The sequence below is a fragment of the Phalacrocorax aristotelis genome, chromosome 4 (assembly GCF_949628215.1).
Source record: "Phalacrocorax aristotelis chromosome 4, bGulAri2.1, whole genome shotgun sequence".
NCBI classification, from domain to species: domain Eukaryota; kingdom Metazoa; phylum Chordata; class Aves; order Suliformes; family Phalacrocoracidae; genus Phalacrocorax; species Phalacrocorax aristotelis.
Window position 1 is genome coordinate 28,128,391 of NC_134279.1, and position 13,826 is coordinate 28,142,216.

A 13,826-nucleotide genomic window follows, 5' to 3' on the forward strand; every position below is an offset into this window, starting at 1 on the left:
CTTGTCTCAGCCTCATATCCAGTTGGGTTGGGTACTCCATTAGGATGGACACCGATTTATCCAATGTGTGCAGGCTTAACGGTCAGTAATTGTACATGTATTTATTCAGACTTTAAAAGGCGCTGTGTGAACAGTATGAAACTAAGTGGGTTTGGAATCCTTGGTGCTTTGCACACTTTCAACCTATATTTGTTATTCAGAAAGTCTTGCGCTTAGCTCTTGCCAACTCAGTCTTTTTGCAGCTTTCACTTCTTCCCTTGTCAAACACTTCCTTTGTCTGTAGATCAAAGAGTATAATTAAGGATTACTTCATATTAGAAAATGTGTTACTGCTCAATTCATTAGAGCAGATATAAAGACAGTTCCATTGCCCATTTCTTATGCTAATCTTCTTCTGTGGTGTGAACATGTCTTGACTGTCTTTTTCTTTATTTGCTCTTGCTTTACTGAAGACTGAGGTTGACTGGAGTTCTCTGGCTGTCACGCTATTCCTCTTCCTTTTAATTTCTTCTTCTGAGTGATTAGAAATTATTTTAAAACTTCTGATGTTAGTGTGAATTTGAGAGTTCTTGGAAATTGTTCTTTGTATTTGATACAACTAACTTGAGTACTTCATAAGGGAATATACAGACCACGACTAAATTGTAATTCTTGCTTTTACTCCACTATTTATTATAGATTCAACAGTTAACTGAGACACTAAATACCATATCACATGAAAAAGACCAGTTATTGGCTGAAACAACTAGTCACTCTTTGCAACTTAAAGAACAAATCTCATCAATTAATCAAGAAAAAGATGAGCTACAAAAACTTCTCCAGGATGCCAGGTCTGAGCGGGACCAACTCAAGACAGAATTGCAAAAAAATTCTGAGATGGTTGGTGTTGCAAGTTGCGTACCTAAGCTATTCGTAACTCCTCTTCTTGAATGGTACTTAAATATGTATGTTTTTATTTTAGTGTGTTGAAACAAATGCAAAACTGGAATGTGCTCTAGACCAACTGAAGCAGAAAAACCTGAATGATATGGCCATTCAGGTGAACCCACTGGATAACACAAAACAGATGTTTGATGACAGCCTGAAGCAAAAAACCTTGAAAATTAAGGTAAAATTATTTCTCTATTTTAAGTACACATGTAAAACCTTAATATCACTTGTTCTGGAGCATTATCCTTGCTACTGTGTATAATGTATAAAATTGTTTGCCTGTCTTGCTAAGACGCTGCAAGGCATGGGATCAGCTGATGTGCTGTTGCTGTTCAGTGACCATGCGTCTTGTTCTAAGAATGCTAAATTGAACTGAAAGTTGAGACCTTTCACTTTATTTCATTACTGTTAAGCCCCACCAATGAAAATAACGAGTCATGTAGAAGTGCTTCACTGTTTCGTTTTTGCAAAATCCTCCCAAATCCTCCCTTCTCTTGTTCCTCATCAAAAATAAATTGGTTTCCAAACAAATTAATTTCATTAAATAGCTTCTCCCTTCAAAATAGGAAGCCCCTGTAATTCTTCAGCGCTGTTGTTAAATAGCTATCCTGAGTATACTTTCTCACAGATGTGAGAAGTACTACTAACCTACTGAAAGCCAAAATAACCCAGGATTTTTGGATATGTATGAAACACTTTAAAGAGTACCATTGTACTGCAGTCTGTATGTCTGTGCAGCAGATTCAGGCATCATTCTATATGTGCTAGAAAAGCCTTGAGTGCTTCTTCAGTTAACACCAAAAGCAATAAAGGACTGAATTGCAAAAATCAGTTATGGGTAGCTTTCTCCATTCACACTGTCTTTCTGTCCTATATCAGTGGTAGGGAGCTAATAATGAGGGAAGCTAAGATTAGTTGATCCCTTTTAATGGCACTCTCTGCTTCTGAGTTTTGTAATAAGTAAGATCTTGTCTGCCTTTCTTGTGCAGTTTTTGCAAGTGTCTTGTACTTGCTCCTGTTGGATGTAGGGCATATATTAGTTTCAGTGGCTTTTACTGTGGGGTGAAGAGTTAAACTGGTGAATCTTGCTTCTTTCAACTAAGAACCAAAGATGGAGGCAGCATGCCTAGGAAGTTTTACACTTACTTTAAAACATATAACCTAGCTTCAGATGTGATACTTAAGCTGCAGTAAAGGAGCTACTACTACAGGGAGTGCCTTGAAGCCTGTTGCATTTCTCAGCCTGCTCATTGCTTGATCACATCTCCCTTTTTATAGCAGACTACTAGGGACAATTTCATGATCCCATTCAACAAAGGACTAAGTAGATCAACTTGGGAGCCCATCCTGAGAGCAGCCCAGCCAGCAAACTTGTGAACAGGCAACAATTTCATTTCAGGCCTGATCTATAGGTCTCGATGTGGCCAGGCAATCTAAATCAAGAAAATACTTTGAGATTTTGAAATAGCCAGGCTTAGCTTTCCAGAAAACTATGTGTTGTAGTCATATTCCTGTGGCAAATTCTCTGTTGTAAAACCAATATATACTGTAGGGGTTAGTCCTGGAGTCTGCTTTATTTTAAGCTTCTGTTTACAGCTAATCATTCTTTCCCTTATTGTCACTGAATGAATTTTTCACTTGTATTTAGGAGCTTCTTGAGAAATTCCCAAATATGGGGAAGAGGTATGAATGTCTCTCTACCATGTCTCTTAATCTAAAGAATGAACTGAATAGTCAGAAAGCACTGATAGCTGTGATACTGACTCAGCTTTCATCGGAACAGAATAAACAAGTCAAAAGACTTCAAACTGAAAACGAGAAAATAAACAGTCATCTCCAGAGTTTGTTGAACAAACTGAAGGTACTACCTTAAACTGAATATCTGGATGCTTCATATTGCTTTGGTTTGGGTTTTTTAATGACCTCTCAGTATTTACAGCTAGGATTTTATACTAGCTTTGATTTTTGTGAATCCATATCCTGTGGAAAATAAGTTGATACCTGATACCTTTGCAATCCTGGAAAACTGGAACTATTTAAGTTAATCAACCTTAGGTTTTGACTGTAGTTCAGCTGCTTTGCACAGTGTTATTGCATGAATATTAATTCATTTTAACTGGGAAAAGAAATTTTCTTTCTATAATCCATAAATCAAATTATAGACACCTAAGTGTGTATCTTAGTGTGGGGGAAAGAGATATGCAAGATACCTTGGAGATGCATGTTCACTCTGCAAAACTACCCCCAAGTGGTTTGATAACTTCTATAGCCTTGCAGACCTTTCCCAATTTGTAGTTCAGTGGAGAAACTGATTCCAATTATCAGGAAAAAGTTAAGGGCAACTGGGATAGAATACTTGTTATCATATGCAGAAGTACAGTAAATGATGAAGGTTTTTTTTCCTGTTTATTTACCATGAAATGTTACAGGTTTTTTTGTTTGTGGGGGGAGGAGGGAGCAGGCCTGGTGAGAGGGTGGGGTTGTCCAGTTTACAAAATTACTGGGCATGGCCTTGAGAGTCAGTTGTTTAAGTTTTTAGCTGATGGATATTTACAGAAACAACTACTTCAAAGAGCCTTTTTTCATAACTTCATATAGGTTTTTTAGGTCTTGATTTTGGTTTTTTTTCATAAATCTTAAGCATCCCTAACCATACAAGTTAAAAGGTGTTAAAGTAGTGATCTTAACTAGAATAAAGTTTAAATCAGCACAGTGATATTATTCTTGTAGATAATCTGTACCTTTCACAACTCTAAGATAAATACAACAAAGAATATTTTACTTTGCTTTTCAAAGTCTAGATTCATGGAAGACTGTCTAGAACCTCTTAGACTTTTTGGTCTTTTTAGGAGTCTACAAAAAAATAGCATACTTTAGAAGTGCTGACCCAGCGAAGAGTCTTATACGCCATTGCTATGTGGCATGTGTGAACTTGATTTTCTTAGTCACATTTTAGTTGTCCTGGATACCTATGGATTAGGAGAGTAACTAGATTGAATTACAAACTATGGAATTTTGGTTGGATGCAGGGTACCATTTTAAAGCATCTCACTGATATATCTTGTGTTTTTACAATAGTTTCTGTTCAGTCGAGTTTGCTCGAAGAAAAGAGAGTATCATACTACTGTTAACAAGTATGAAATGGAATTGCTTGAGGAAAAGAGAAAACAAGATCAGCTACGAGCTCAGATTCAGTGTCTCAAGAAGACTTATTTGAACCAGAATGAAATATCTTCTGAAGAGTTAAACATCAGTGAAGTGATGCAGACTTTGCACTTGAATGCAGAGGTAGTATTTGAAACAATTTTCAGACAGAAAGACTTGCATATTACATGTCATGGGGTAATGTGGTGGTGCTAATCCAATGGCATTGCTTTTATCTGTTAAGACTTCATTTGGCGGGGGGATATAATTCTCTTTTTTTTATGCTACTAATTCAACAAAATGAAAATTCTGTTTTATAAAGTGGCTTAAAGTGGAATTATTAGGTTATACAGTAGTAGGAATGTTATTTACTCATTTGCCCTGTAAAATATATACTACCTGATACCAAGATTACCTCTAGAACAATAAGAAAAACTTTTACTAACATGTATATATATTTTCCCCTTTCCACCTGCCCTATGAACGTAGATTGTTATCTTATTTTCCCAGTAGGGTGTAACTTAAGTATAGTGAATTTCCTGTTATACAATAATTATATGCTAAACCAGATTGCCTGCAAGTATTGATAGCTAAGAGGGAAAAACCTATATTTAGACATGTAGTTATCAAAGCACTATTTAAACTTGGATTCCCTTTTTTTAAGAGTATTCTCAAAGATGTATCAGAAATGGAGAGTGAACTTTTCCGCATAGAGGCAGAGTTACAGCAGGAAGAAAGTGCTAGAAAAGAAACAACACAGTTCTGGGAAGCTTGTTCAGGAACTCACTGTGGTGCAGAGGAACTTAAAGAAGAGTTAAAAAAAGATAATGAAAGGCTTTTGCAAGTCATTAACTTCTGGACTCCTAAAGTAAAGGTAAAGTTAGATCTTTAATCAGAGATATATTTTGTATAAGTGCTCTATAAATGCCTCTAATCTGATTGAAAGCAAAACACAAAAAGGGCTTACTATATTCATACTTAACTGTAAGATGTAAGAATCCTTACTTTCCTCATGCATCCAAACTTGGAAACTTGCTTTGTAAAAGACCTTCTAGATGATAAAGGCGGGGGGGGGGGGGGGGGGGGGTGGAGGGCGGGGGGTTGCTTGTGTTTTTAATAGACTGAATTCTGGAAACTGTAGGTTCAAAACTGTTATATAGCCTTGCTTGCAGAACTTGGCAGCCTGATACAATCGCTTCCTTCAGGCTTTATGCCTGCAAGATTGTCTGTTCTCTTCAACTTTATCAAAACTACTTTAGCCATTTTTAAAACTCAGTTGTCATTTATCTTACACCTTTTCGTATCTTTGTCCTTACCTTTTCTGTGTCTTACACCTTTTCTTATTTCAGAAAGTCAAGTTATACTAGAGATTGTTCAGCCTTCCTCTTTTTCTTCCTTCGTCCTTACCTCTTGCCCCCTTTGGAAAAAATCCCTGTAAAACACTTGTCTTTAAATCCTGTTCATGATGTACTTAATGAGACATCATCTTTCTGATTAAATGTCTTGAATGTTTATCAAAAAAACAGGTTATAGGAGAGAATCCACTACCTTCTGATTAGCTGTTAGGAACAGTCTTCATAACAAGTGTATACTGGAAGCTCCTGCTCTGCTCATACTACTATTCCTTCTACTAGTACTGATCTGAAATATGAAGAGCTCATCACCCTCCTTCCCCTGATGTGACTCAGTTCTGTCCTCAGTTCTGTTTAGCCTGTTTTAAAAAGTTTTCTTCTGTAGAGTCAACAGTCAGTCTTGACTTCTTCAGGGTTTCCCAATGTTGCTAGACGTGTTGGAATAATTCCCACAGACATATGTGGCTCAAAGCTTTTACCAAACAAACAAACATCTAGTGTAGCGTTGTCATTTCCTGACAAGTGTGAAATTTTTCTTTATCTGGCATGTTAAGTATATGGGTTTCTAGAATAGTCCGATGTGTATGCTTTTTCTCTCAAATGGTTTCACTTACTTTAGTCAATGAATACATTCTAGCAAAAACTTCTGCAAATAATTGTGTTTATTTCTGTTACTGACATTCAAGAAGTCATTCCAACATAGATCCTTGTTTCTCTAATGTTAGTGTGTGTTTGAGTTAGTGCAGGAATACTGGTAAATTGGCAATGTATTATTTCATTCTCTTATGCCCCTTCCTGCCGCCTCCTCTCTTGGAAATGAAACCAGTCTTTTGAGTGTTAGTGATTCCATTTCTGATGGCAAGTATCTTCAAATGGCACACTGAAACAACAATGTGAAATTAATACAGGCCAAGATACTTCCTGTTTCTTCACTTACCTTTACCTCTAGCTCATTCAAAAGTTATTTAAATTTATCTGTATGACACTACTTATTTTCAGATAGTCCTTCAACTTTCTTCGGAGCTGGATGCCAGAACTGCTAATTATTGTAAAAATGCTGATGTTGAATTGAAACAGACAAAAGAGAAAAGTAAAGAGCTGCTTCAGGAACTAAACACTCTTAAAGAACAGCTGGCCCCTGGTGGCTCTGCCAGTCTTGCATTAGAAGAAGAGAACTATGGGCTTCGTAACAAATTAAAGGCTGCAGAACAAGATATAAAGGTACTGATGTTTGTTTCGAAGAAAACAAAGTTTTCCTAAGTGAGTGCTTCAAACTGAAAAGGAAATAAAGATTGGCAGCTGTAAATCTATGCCACACCATATATCAGCCCAGAGTGCACTTCATTTTTGTAGCTTTTTTTAAATTTCCAAAGTGAAGTTGAGCTCTTGCCTGTAATGTGATTATTTTAATAGCCTATGTCGGTTTAGAAATTGATATTATATGTTCCCATTGTCTTTAAAGTATTGATTTCAGTAGTGTGGTACTTTTGATGCTTCTTTTAAGTATGTAGTATTCACGATGTCTAACTGGAAGCTGGAGAAGAATTCTGTCTTTAATCCTAGGAATTGAGGACTCGTTTTCTCTGTCCTATTTTTTTGTCACAGTTACCCTTGTTCAAAGCACTTTTTTTTTATTAGACTTGAGTATTCCAGAATACTAAAAGATGACACAAAACAATGAGGTAGATACGAAGAGTTGCCATAGAGCCTCTAGTGTTGGATTTTTTTGTGTTGTTTGGGTTTTGTTTAAGAATATGACTGTGTGCTGTTACTGTTATATCTCTTGGCATAACTGCTCATAATTGATTGATATATCCCAATAGGCTATGGAAGTAGAAATTCAGAAGTTGGAAAATGTAGTAAATGAAGTAGGAAAAAATGTCAAAGAGAAAGATGACAGGATAAATAAGTTACAAGAACAGATAAAAATAAAAGCAGCGACAAGTGAGCTCACCCAGCTGCAAGCCATACTGAATGAGACAGAGAAATCTCTCAGAACTGCCTTAACGGAGAATCAGACTCTTCAGGTATGAGCAAAATGCATTACTCTTCTCGTTCTCCTCTGACGTCAGAGAGAGAAAACATGCTTGAGAAAAGCTGTAGATGAAACGTAGCGCGCTCAAATCAATTTTTTGTTCTGTGTGGCATTCTTAGAGTAAAACATTCTACTCGCCTGTTCAGCATGCAGTTTCACATTTTACCCATGAAGCCTTCAGAGACAAAATTTAGAACCCGTGTTAAGATATTAGATGCTAAATTTATCACTTGTACATAATTTATTTCTGAAACACTCTAAAAAATTTAGATTTTGAAACTGAAGCGTGTGCTCTTTTTGTGAATATAATTGCATAGTAGTTCAAAATGCTATACTTGTATCTGCAAACATGTTGGCAAAACTTGCTAAAATATGATTGCATGTAATACACCAGAGTAAGATACCAACTAATGCTATAGTGCTAGTTGGTAATGTGGGTGTTCTTACTCCAGAATAACTTCCTGCTCCCCGTCTTGTCCTGCAAAGTCTAGCAGATCATAGTGAAGGTACAAAGTAAGCAAACCCTAAACTTGTTGCTAAGTAACAAGCCCTTCTTCATACTAAATCTTTTATTTTCAGGCAAAATTAGATAAAGGTGCCGAGTTGTACAAAGAAGAAATTGATCATCTCAAAACACAATTGGTAAAATATGATATGGAAAGAATGAAACAATCCAACTCTTTTGATATGAAGTAAGTTCAAATTTTATCTTGTTACAATTCTCAACTACTTAATTCTACTTTTCTGTTGATTTGTGCTCTCCAACACCACCTCTAGAATAAGAAGTGAGCATTCAGCTTCAGGTGTCCTAGGATTTTATTGTAGCTAGATTCCAGAGAACGTAAAAACCATACACATCTCGGACTGATTAGAAAACTCCTTCCCATACACCCACCGAAATTTCTCAACCATCTCATGTTCAGCCATAAATGAAATAACTGTTCAGAGAAAAGAAGGTGCAGGGAAAGCAGTAATTGAAATCCATTCTCTCCAGTGAAGTAGAGAATGCTACGCAGAGGATAATTCTAGTCCAACTTTTGGTTTTTTGCACTTCACCTAAAATCTAACTGACAAACAGTTTATGTAGTTTTACCTGTATAACTTGGATACATTTTGTATTTGATAGCTCATTTAGATATTACACTAGCTCTCCTGCAACTCTAATAATTATTAAACTGAGGATTTCTGTTTTTACTTCCTGCCCCATATAGACTTGCTAATTATAGAGCTCTTGTGGAACACCAAGAAGAACAGTTAAGGAAGCTAAAAGAACAACTTAGAAGAGCACAGCAAGAGCAAGATGCTACTGGTAAATTTAAGATAAACTTACGGGATTCCTTCACATTAAACATTCAGGTTTAAGGTTGTATGGTTAAAGTCCAGACTGAGATGCAGGCCTTTCATCTCAGAGGGTATGGGGAGGATTGGGTGCATTGGAAGATAAGGTGGACATACTGCATTAGAATCACAGCAGTTCTCGTATTTATTTCTCAGCCATGTTTGCACTTGTGGTGGGATAACCTGGCACTTGCAGTAGTTCATGTTGCCATTTTTTCTTTGACTGACTTCACATATGAATAGCTAGTTCTAATCATGGTTATAACATACCTGAAACTATAACTGTTTTAACTCTAAATGGTCCAATGAAGAATCTTTTAACTCTCTTAATATCTCCCTGGCAGTGTGAATACTGGGAGGTGTGTTTGTGTATAAAAAAGGGTAGCTGTTGTAATGGCAGTTGTAACCTAGTGAGGTTTTGCATATAAGGCCATAGGAAGGAATAGGCTAAAAATATACTGACTTGGTTTTAAGCGCTGTCCAAATAACACGCTCACACCTGTATAAAACTGTTTTCTAGTGGTGTTGGAAAAAGAAGCTCCTAAACAATCCCAAATACCCCTTACTTGTGGTGGTGGCAGTGGTATTGTGCAGAGCACACAAATACTTGTTCTAAAATCTGAACAAGCTAAGCTGCAGAAAGAGAACTTACACCTGAAGAAACAAAATGACCTTCTATTAAGGTAAGTAAAAAGCTGATCAGCAACATGTCAAACCATTTGTTGCTATTTAACCCTGCATGTCATTAGTGTTTCCTTCTGGAAGACCTGTAGAAGTGAGTGATTATTATTAATTTTAGATTTCCTAGATTCTTTCACATCATAAACTTTTACTTAAAGCTAGCAATTTATTGCTTATATGTATCTTTATGGTTTTTGAACTTTAAATAGCTTTCTCTCATAAGAATCTCTTAAATGCTAGAAGATATACTTGTATGTTGGAAGGAATTTTACCTTAAAAATTTTTTTTAAACTGCCTCTCAAAGCAAGATACATAAATGTGGTCTTGCATTGCCATGTCTGTGGTGTGTTGTCTGAAAATATAGGAATGGCCTTTTGTCAGGAATTTTTCTTTCCTTAAAGGAATTACTTTAATTTTCTCTTAATTAAATGCTGGGGTTTTTTCTTTTCAGTAATGAGCTTCAACTGAAAGAGGAACTTAGAAAATGGAAAGAGCGAGCACTAAAATGGAAAGAAAGATCCTCAAGAGAAACAACTCGAGAGACAGTACCAAGGTCTCCAAGGAAGACAGTGTCATGTTCCCTTAAAGAACAAATGCCTTCACCCTCCAAGGAACCTGTTTCTCAGGAAATTGTGACTCAGGAAATATCAAAGCCTCTGCCACTGACTTGTCCAACAAATTTCTTTGATAATTCCAACTTGGGTACACTAACAGGTACGTTACATGGTGGTGTTGTCTTATAAAGACTTGAAGAGGCCAAATGCAAGGGGTGGTCTGTGAGTTGAGGTAAATGCTCTGTACTTTCTATATTCAGACCTGAAACTTGCATGGTAACACAATTTTCCTGAATGGTTAGTCAGCTGACTGTTGAAGGGCTGACCAGCAAGAGCCATGAAGCTTACATATACACAATGAAGGATTCATTTTACAACCTTCTGCTGCTGCAGTGGAAGTGTTGATGACTGGCTTTAAAAAGTGAATTAGCAGAATACCATTACTGGATAGCTGATGCTCTAAAATGTTTTACTTTTTAACTTTATATTGGTTAAGCACAGACTTCTGGCAAAGCTATTCAAAGTTAACTGCTGGATAATTTTTTTCTAAGCTTTGTCAAGATGGTGGACTTCCGTATTTGATGTTGGATCTGCTAGTCTGTGTGGCTCCAGCTGCAGTAATAGCTGCTTTGATAACTTCTGTTCCTCAGCCCTACTCAAGTTTTCTTATATCTGGCCTGGTGACTTCTGGGGAAGTCTCCTAGTGATCTAAGCTAGCATATTAATGCTACAGTCCACATTACACTTGCTTCTAAAAAACTTTCAGAAGGCCCCAGTAGGTGTGTTAACCAGTTTTCAAGGTATTAATGGCAGACTTCAAGAAAGAATAACTCATTGCTGTTTCTTGTGATGGCCAACTTGGTAATAGTACAGACTTCCTCACGACACAAAGCTCCTCAGAGGCCAGCTTTGAGTTGACATTTAAAACACTAGTCAAGATTAAATTGCCATATTCCTACTGCTTGTCCAACTGGGGAATTTTAGATATTACTTTAATGTTCTTGTCTCCCATATAGATACACGACCTGCAGGAATAGAGCCCACAGAAGAACATCTTAAGCACTGGTTTGGAACTTCAGAGAAAGATAAAGCTCCTGATTGTACCACCCAATAAAGGTGCTTTGTTATAAGCTGCCTTTGCAGTGGCTACAGCCAGAGTCTGCATATATGAAAGATAATTGCTTCAGGTCAAAAGCCATCAGCCTCTTCCAGAAACTGAAAAAGCTGGAATACAAGAACAAAATGAGAAAAGCAGTCATGTTGCCCACAACCTGCTGATCTGATGATGTTCTACTTTGGTGGGATTTTTTTGGATGGCAAAAACCAATGTATTGAAGAAAAACAAACAGGAATGGATCACAAACTAATCTACTGTGAAACTTCTCAATCTTAAACTCTTAATTATCTTATTCCTAAAACAGCCCTTTTCTGGATGGTCGATATTTGCATCTTCAGAGTGCTGTTGAGTTGGAAAGAAATATACTTGCTTCCCAGCACATGGTTTTTACACTATGCTTTCTCCAAGTCCACAGAAACTGCATTTCCACCACAATTTTAAATTTTCTCTGTGGACATTGCAACTGAAGTTACTAATTTTCTGTTTATAGGGCACACGATCAAGGCTTCCTCTTAAACTCCTTAAAATATTTCTGCAGCTCAGCCAATTAGGGTACCAAGAGTAACTTTGTATTTTGCATCATCTTTCAATATACTTCCAGTTCCTGTCTGAAGTTGGGTGTTGGAACTTCTGTAATAGTAAGCAATGGACCTGACTCTTTTTTTTTTCTGCTACTCTAGTGAATGGAAAATAAACTGGACAATCAGGGCTGCAAGACACTGTCTTACTAGCCTGCTTATCTGCGTTGAGACCTACTTTTTGTATGTTTTGTATAAGAAGGTTTGACAATAAACTTTAATACATTAAGTATTTTAAAATATTGTTGCTAGTCACTTGTGCTATATCTAAGGATGTTGATGACAATGTTCAGTGTCTGAAGAGTACTTCTGATAGTAATCTCACCACTTCCACCATTATGCTGCTTGTATGTGTCCCCTATAACTTTCTGCAATAATTACTTTGTGCAGAAGTTTACTGTTGCACAAGTCTGTCACTGGTGTTTTGTTTAATTCTTCTTTCTAACTGAATCTTCCTCGATCAGGAAATGTGTGAAGTCTAAAAGATAGATCCTCCTCCTTTTCCTCCCCACATGGCCTCCACTGCCAACTAAATAGGAATTTAGCACTCAGCCTGAGATCAACTCTGTTAAGAGTGAAGTCATGAGATGATAAAGTCATACTTAAGAAATACACCTCCATCAAAAGCATCCTCCTTATTTTATAGGAATAAAGCTTTCAGTGTTACTAGGTCTCTTAGGTACTCCATTTCGGGTTACTCAACCTGATCAGCAAGTTGGTTACATAGACATGTTCCTGGGCACTCAGTAGTTACGGGAATTGGATAAGTCACGCAAGGATTATTTACTTTGGACGTACTTTGAAATCTTTAATAAAGAATCAGCTCTCTATTTACCTCGAATAGCTGAAAAACTCGGCCAACTACTGTAGCAACTCAGAAACTGCAAGCATTTATCTCTAAATCTCTGTGGAATGTGTTTTGGGCAGCTTTTAAAGATACTGCCAGCCAAAAATACACAGGTTCTAAATACCCTTAGTGAGTTCAGCACTGCAGTCTCCTTTCCTACTACAGCCGTAGGTAAGTAGGAGCAACTTCTTTCCTGCCAGAGATAAGTGCAAAGTGCTGGTGTTCGTGTGGGTGGGTTGTTTTGCTTTCTTTTGGGGTTGGCTGGTTGTGGTTTTTCCAGTTCCCCACTATGACTGACAGATATTTCCTTTAGCTACCAGATTTTTTAATTCCATCTATTTTGGTGTTCTAATAAATTCATTAAACTGAATTTTTCCTTCCAGGAGGGGGAAACTAGGTGTATATATATAGATCTACCTCGTATATACAATTTCAAGGGGGGTTTTGTTAATTATTGCTTGCTTAGAATGTTTCTAGATTTGGAGATTTTTATGGTGGCTGAGCTGAGAAACAAGAACCTATTGCAATAGGTCTGTGTCTGAACTCAGTAGGCAAAAGGTATTAGGGACAGAAGAATAAATGCTTTTAGAAAGCCTAGTCCTCAATATTTTGTTTACTGGGGAGCTGATTTACAAAGCCTTAGAAAGCTATCATAGTTCAGCAGAAAGACAAGATAAACTTGTGAACTTTGTGTATGTGTGTATAGCTTTTCTGAGGAAAATGTGCCCAACTGAAGTTCAGGCAGGATTCCAAATTCTTTAAGAATGCTATCGGGGTAGGTTTAGGTCTGGTGTGAGCTTACAACTAAATTAGTTTGTCCTAGAATTTTTCCAGTCTGATAACATTTGTTAAGGCAGAATTAATGTAAAGTTAATCCATTACATGCAAAAAGAAACATTGGTAAATCACCAGTTTAACAAAAAAAAAAAACCCCAAAGAACAAAATTTATCATGCAAGTATTGTCCTAGTTTGGAATTTGATAGCTTACATCGCTAAAGAGGGGTTGCTTGGGAAAAACATGTTTATGGCCTTTTTTGGTGGGAATTCTGATTCCTTAGGGAAAATGGACAGCTAATGCTGGTGATCCTTTTTTGTCCTTTCCTGTGCAGGAGAAAATCACTTTTAAAACCTTGAGTGTCACTAGATGGCAGTATCTCAATGTTTCAACGGGAAATTATGTTCATATGGTGAAACTTAGCAGTTAGACTACAAATCCCAACAAGCACAGCAAAAAAAAAAACAGTATAGA

The 13,826-nt window shown here is 36.9% G+C and overlaps 1 protein-coding gene across 3 annotated transcripts in view; it reads left to right on the forward strand.

Annotated features, from left to right (window-relative positions):
- The window catches only part of CENPE (centromere protein E), a 37,954-nt gene extending 25,985 nt beyond the window's left edge, over positions 1-11,969 (forward strand). For all 3 annotated transcript variants that reach the window (XM_075090734.1, XM_075090735.1, XM_075090736.1), the window contains 12 exons: positions 679-879; positions 962-1,108; positions 2,579-2,791; positions 4,009-4,218; positions 4,739-4,948; positions 6,426-6,647; positions 7,250-7,453; positions 8,041-8,153; positions 8,673-8,770; positions 9,320-9,482; positions 9,932-10,194; positions 11,051-11,969. In XM_075090734.1, the coding sequence (XP_074946835.1) occupies positions 679-879; positions 962-1,108; positions 2,579-2,791; positions 4,009-4,218; positions 4,739-4,948; positions 6,426-6,647; positions 7,250-7,453; positions 8,041-8,153; positions 8,673-8,770; positions 9,320-9,482; positions 9,932-10,194; positions 11,051-11,148 (2,142 nt within the window). In that variant the 3' untranslated portion in view covers positions 11,149-11,969. The remainder of the gene's footprint in view (positions 1-678; positions 880-961; positions 1,109-2,578; positions 2,792-4,008; positions 4,219-4,738; positions 4,949-6,425; positions 6,648-7,249; positions 7,454-8,040; positions 8,154-8,672; positions 8,771-9,319; positions 9,483-9,931; positions 10,195-11,050) is intronic.
- The last annotated feature ends 1,857 nt before the right edge of the window (positions 11,970-13,826 follow it).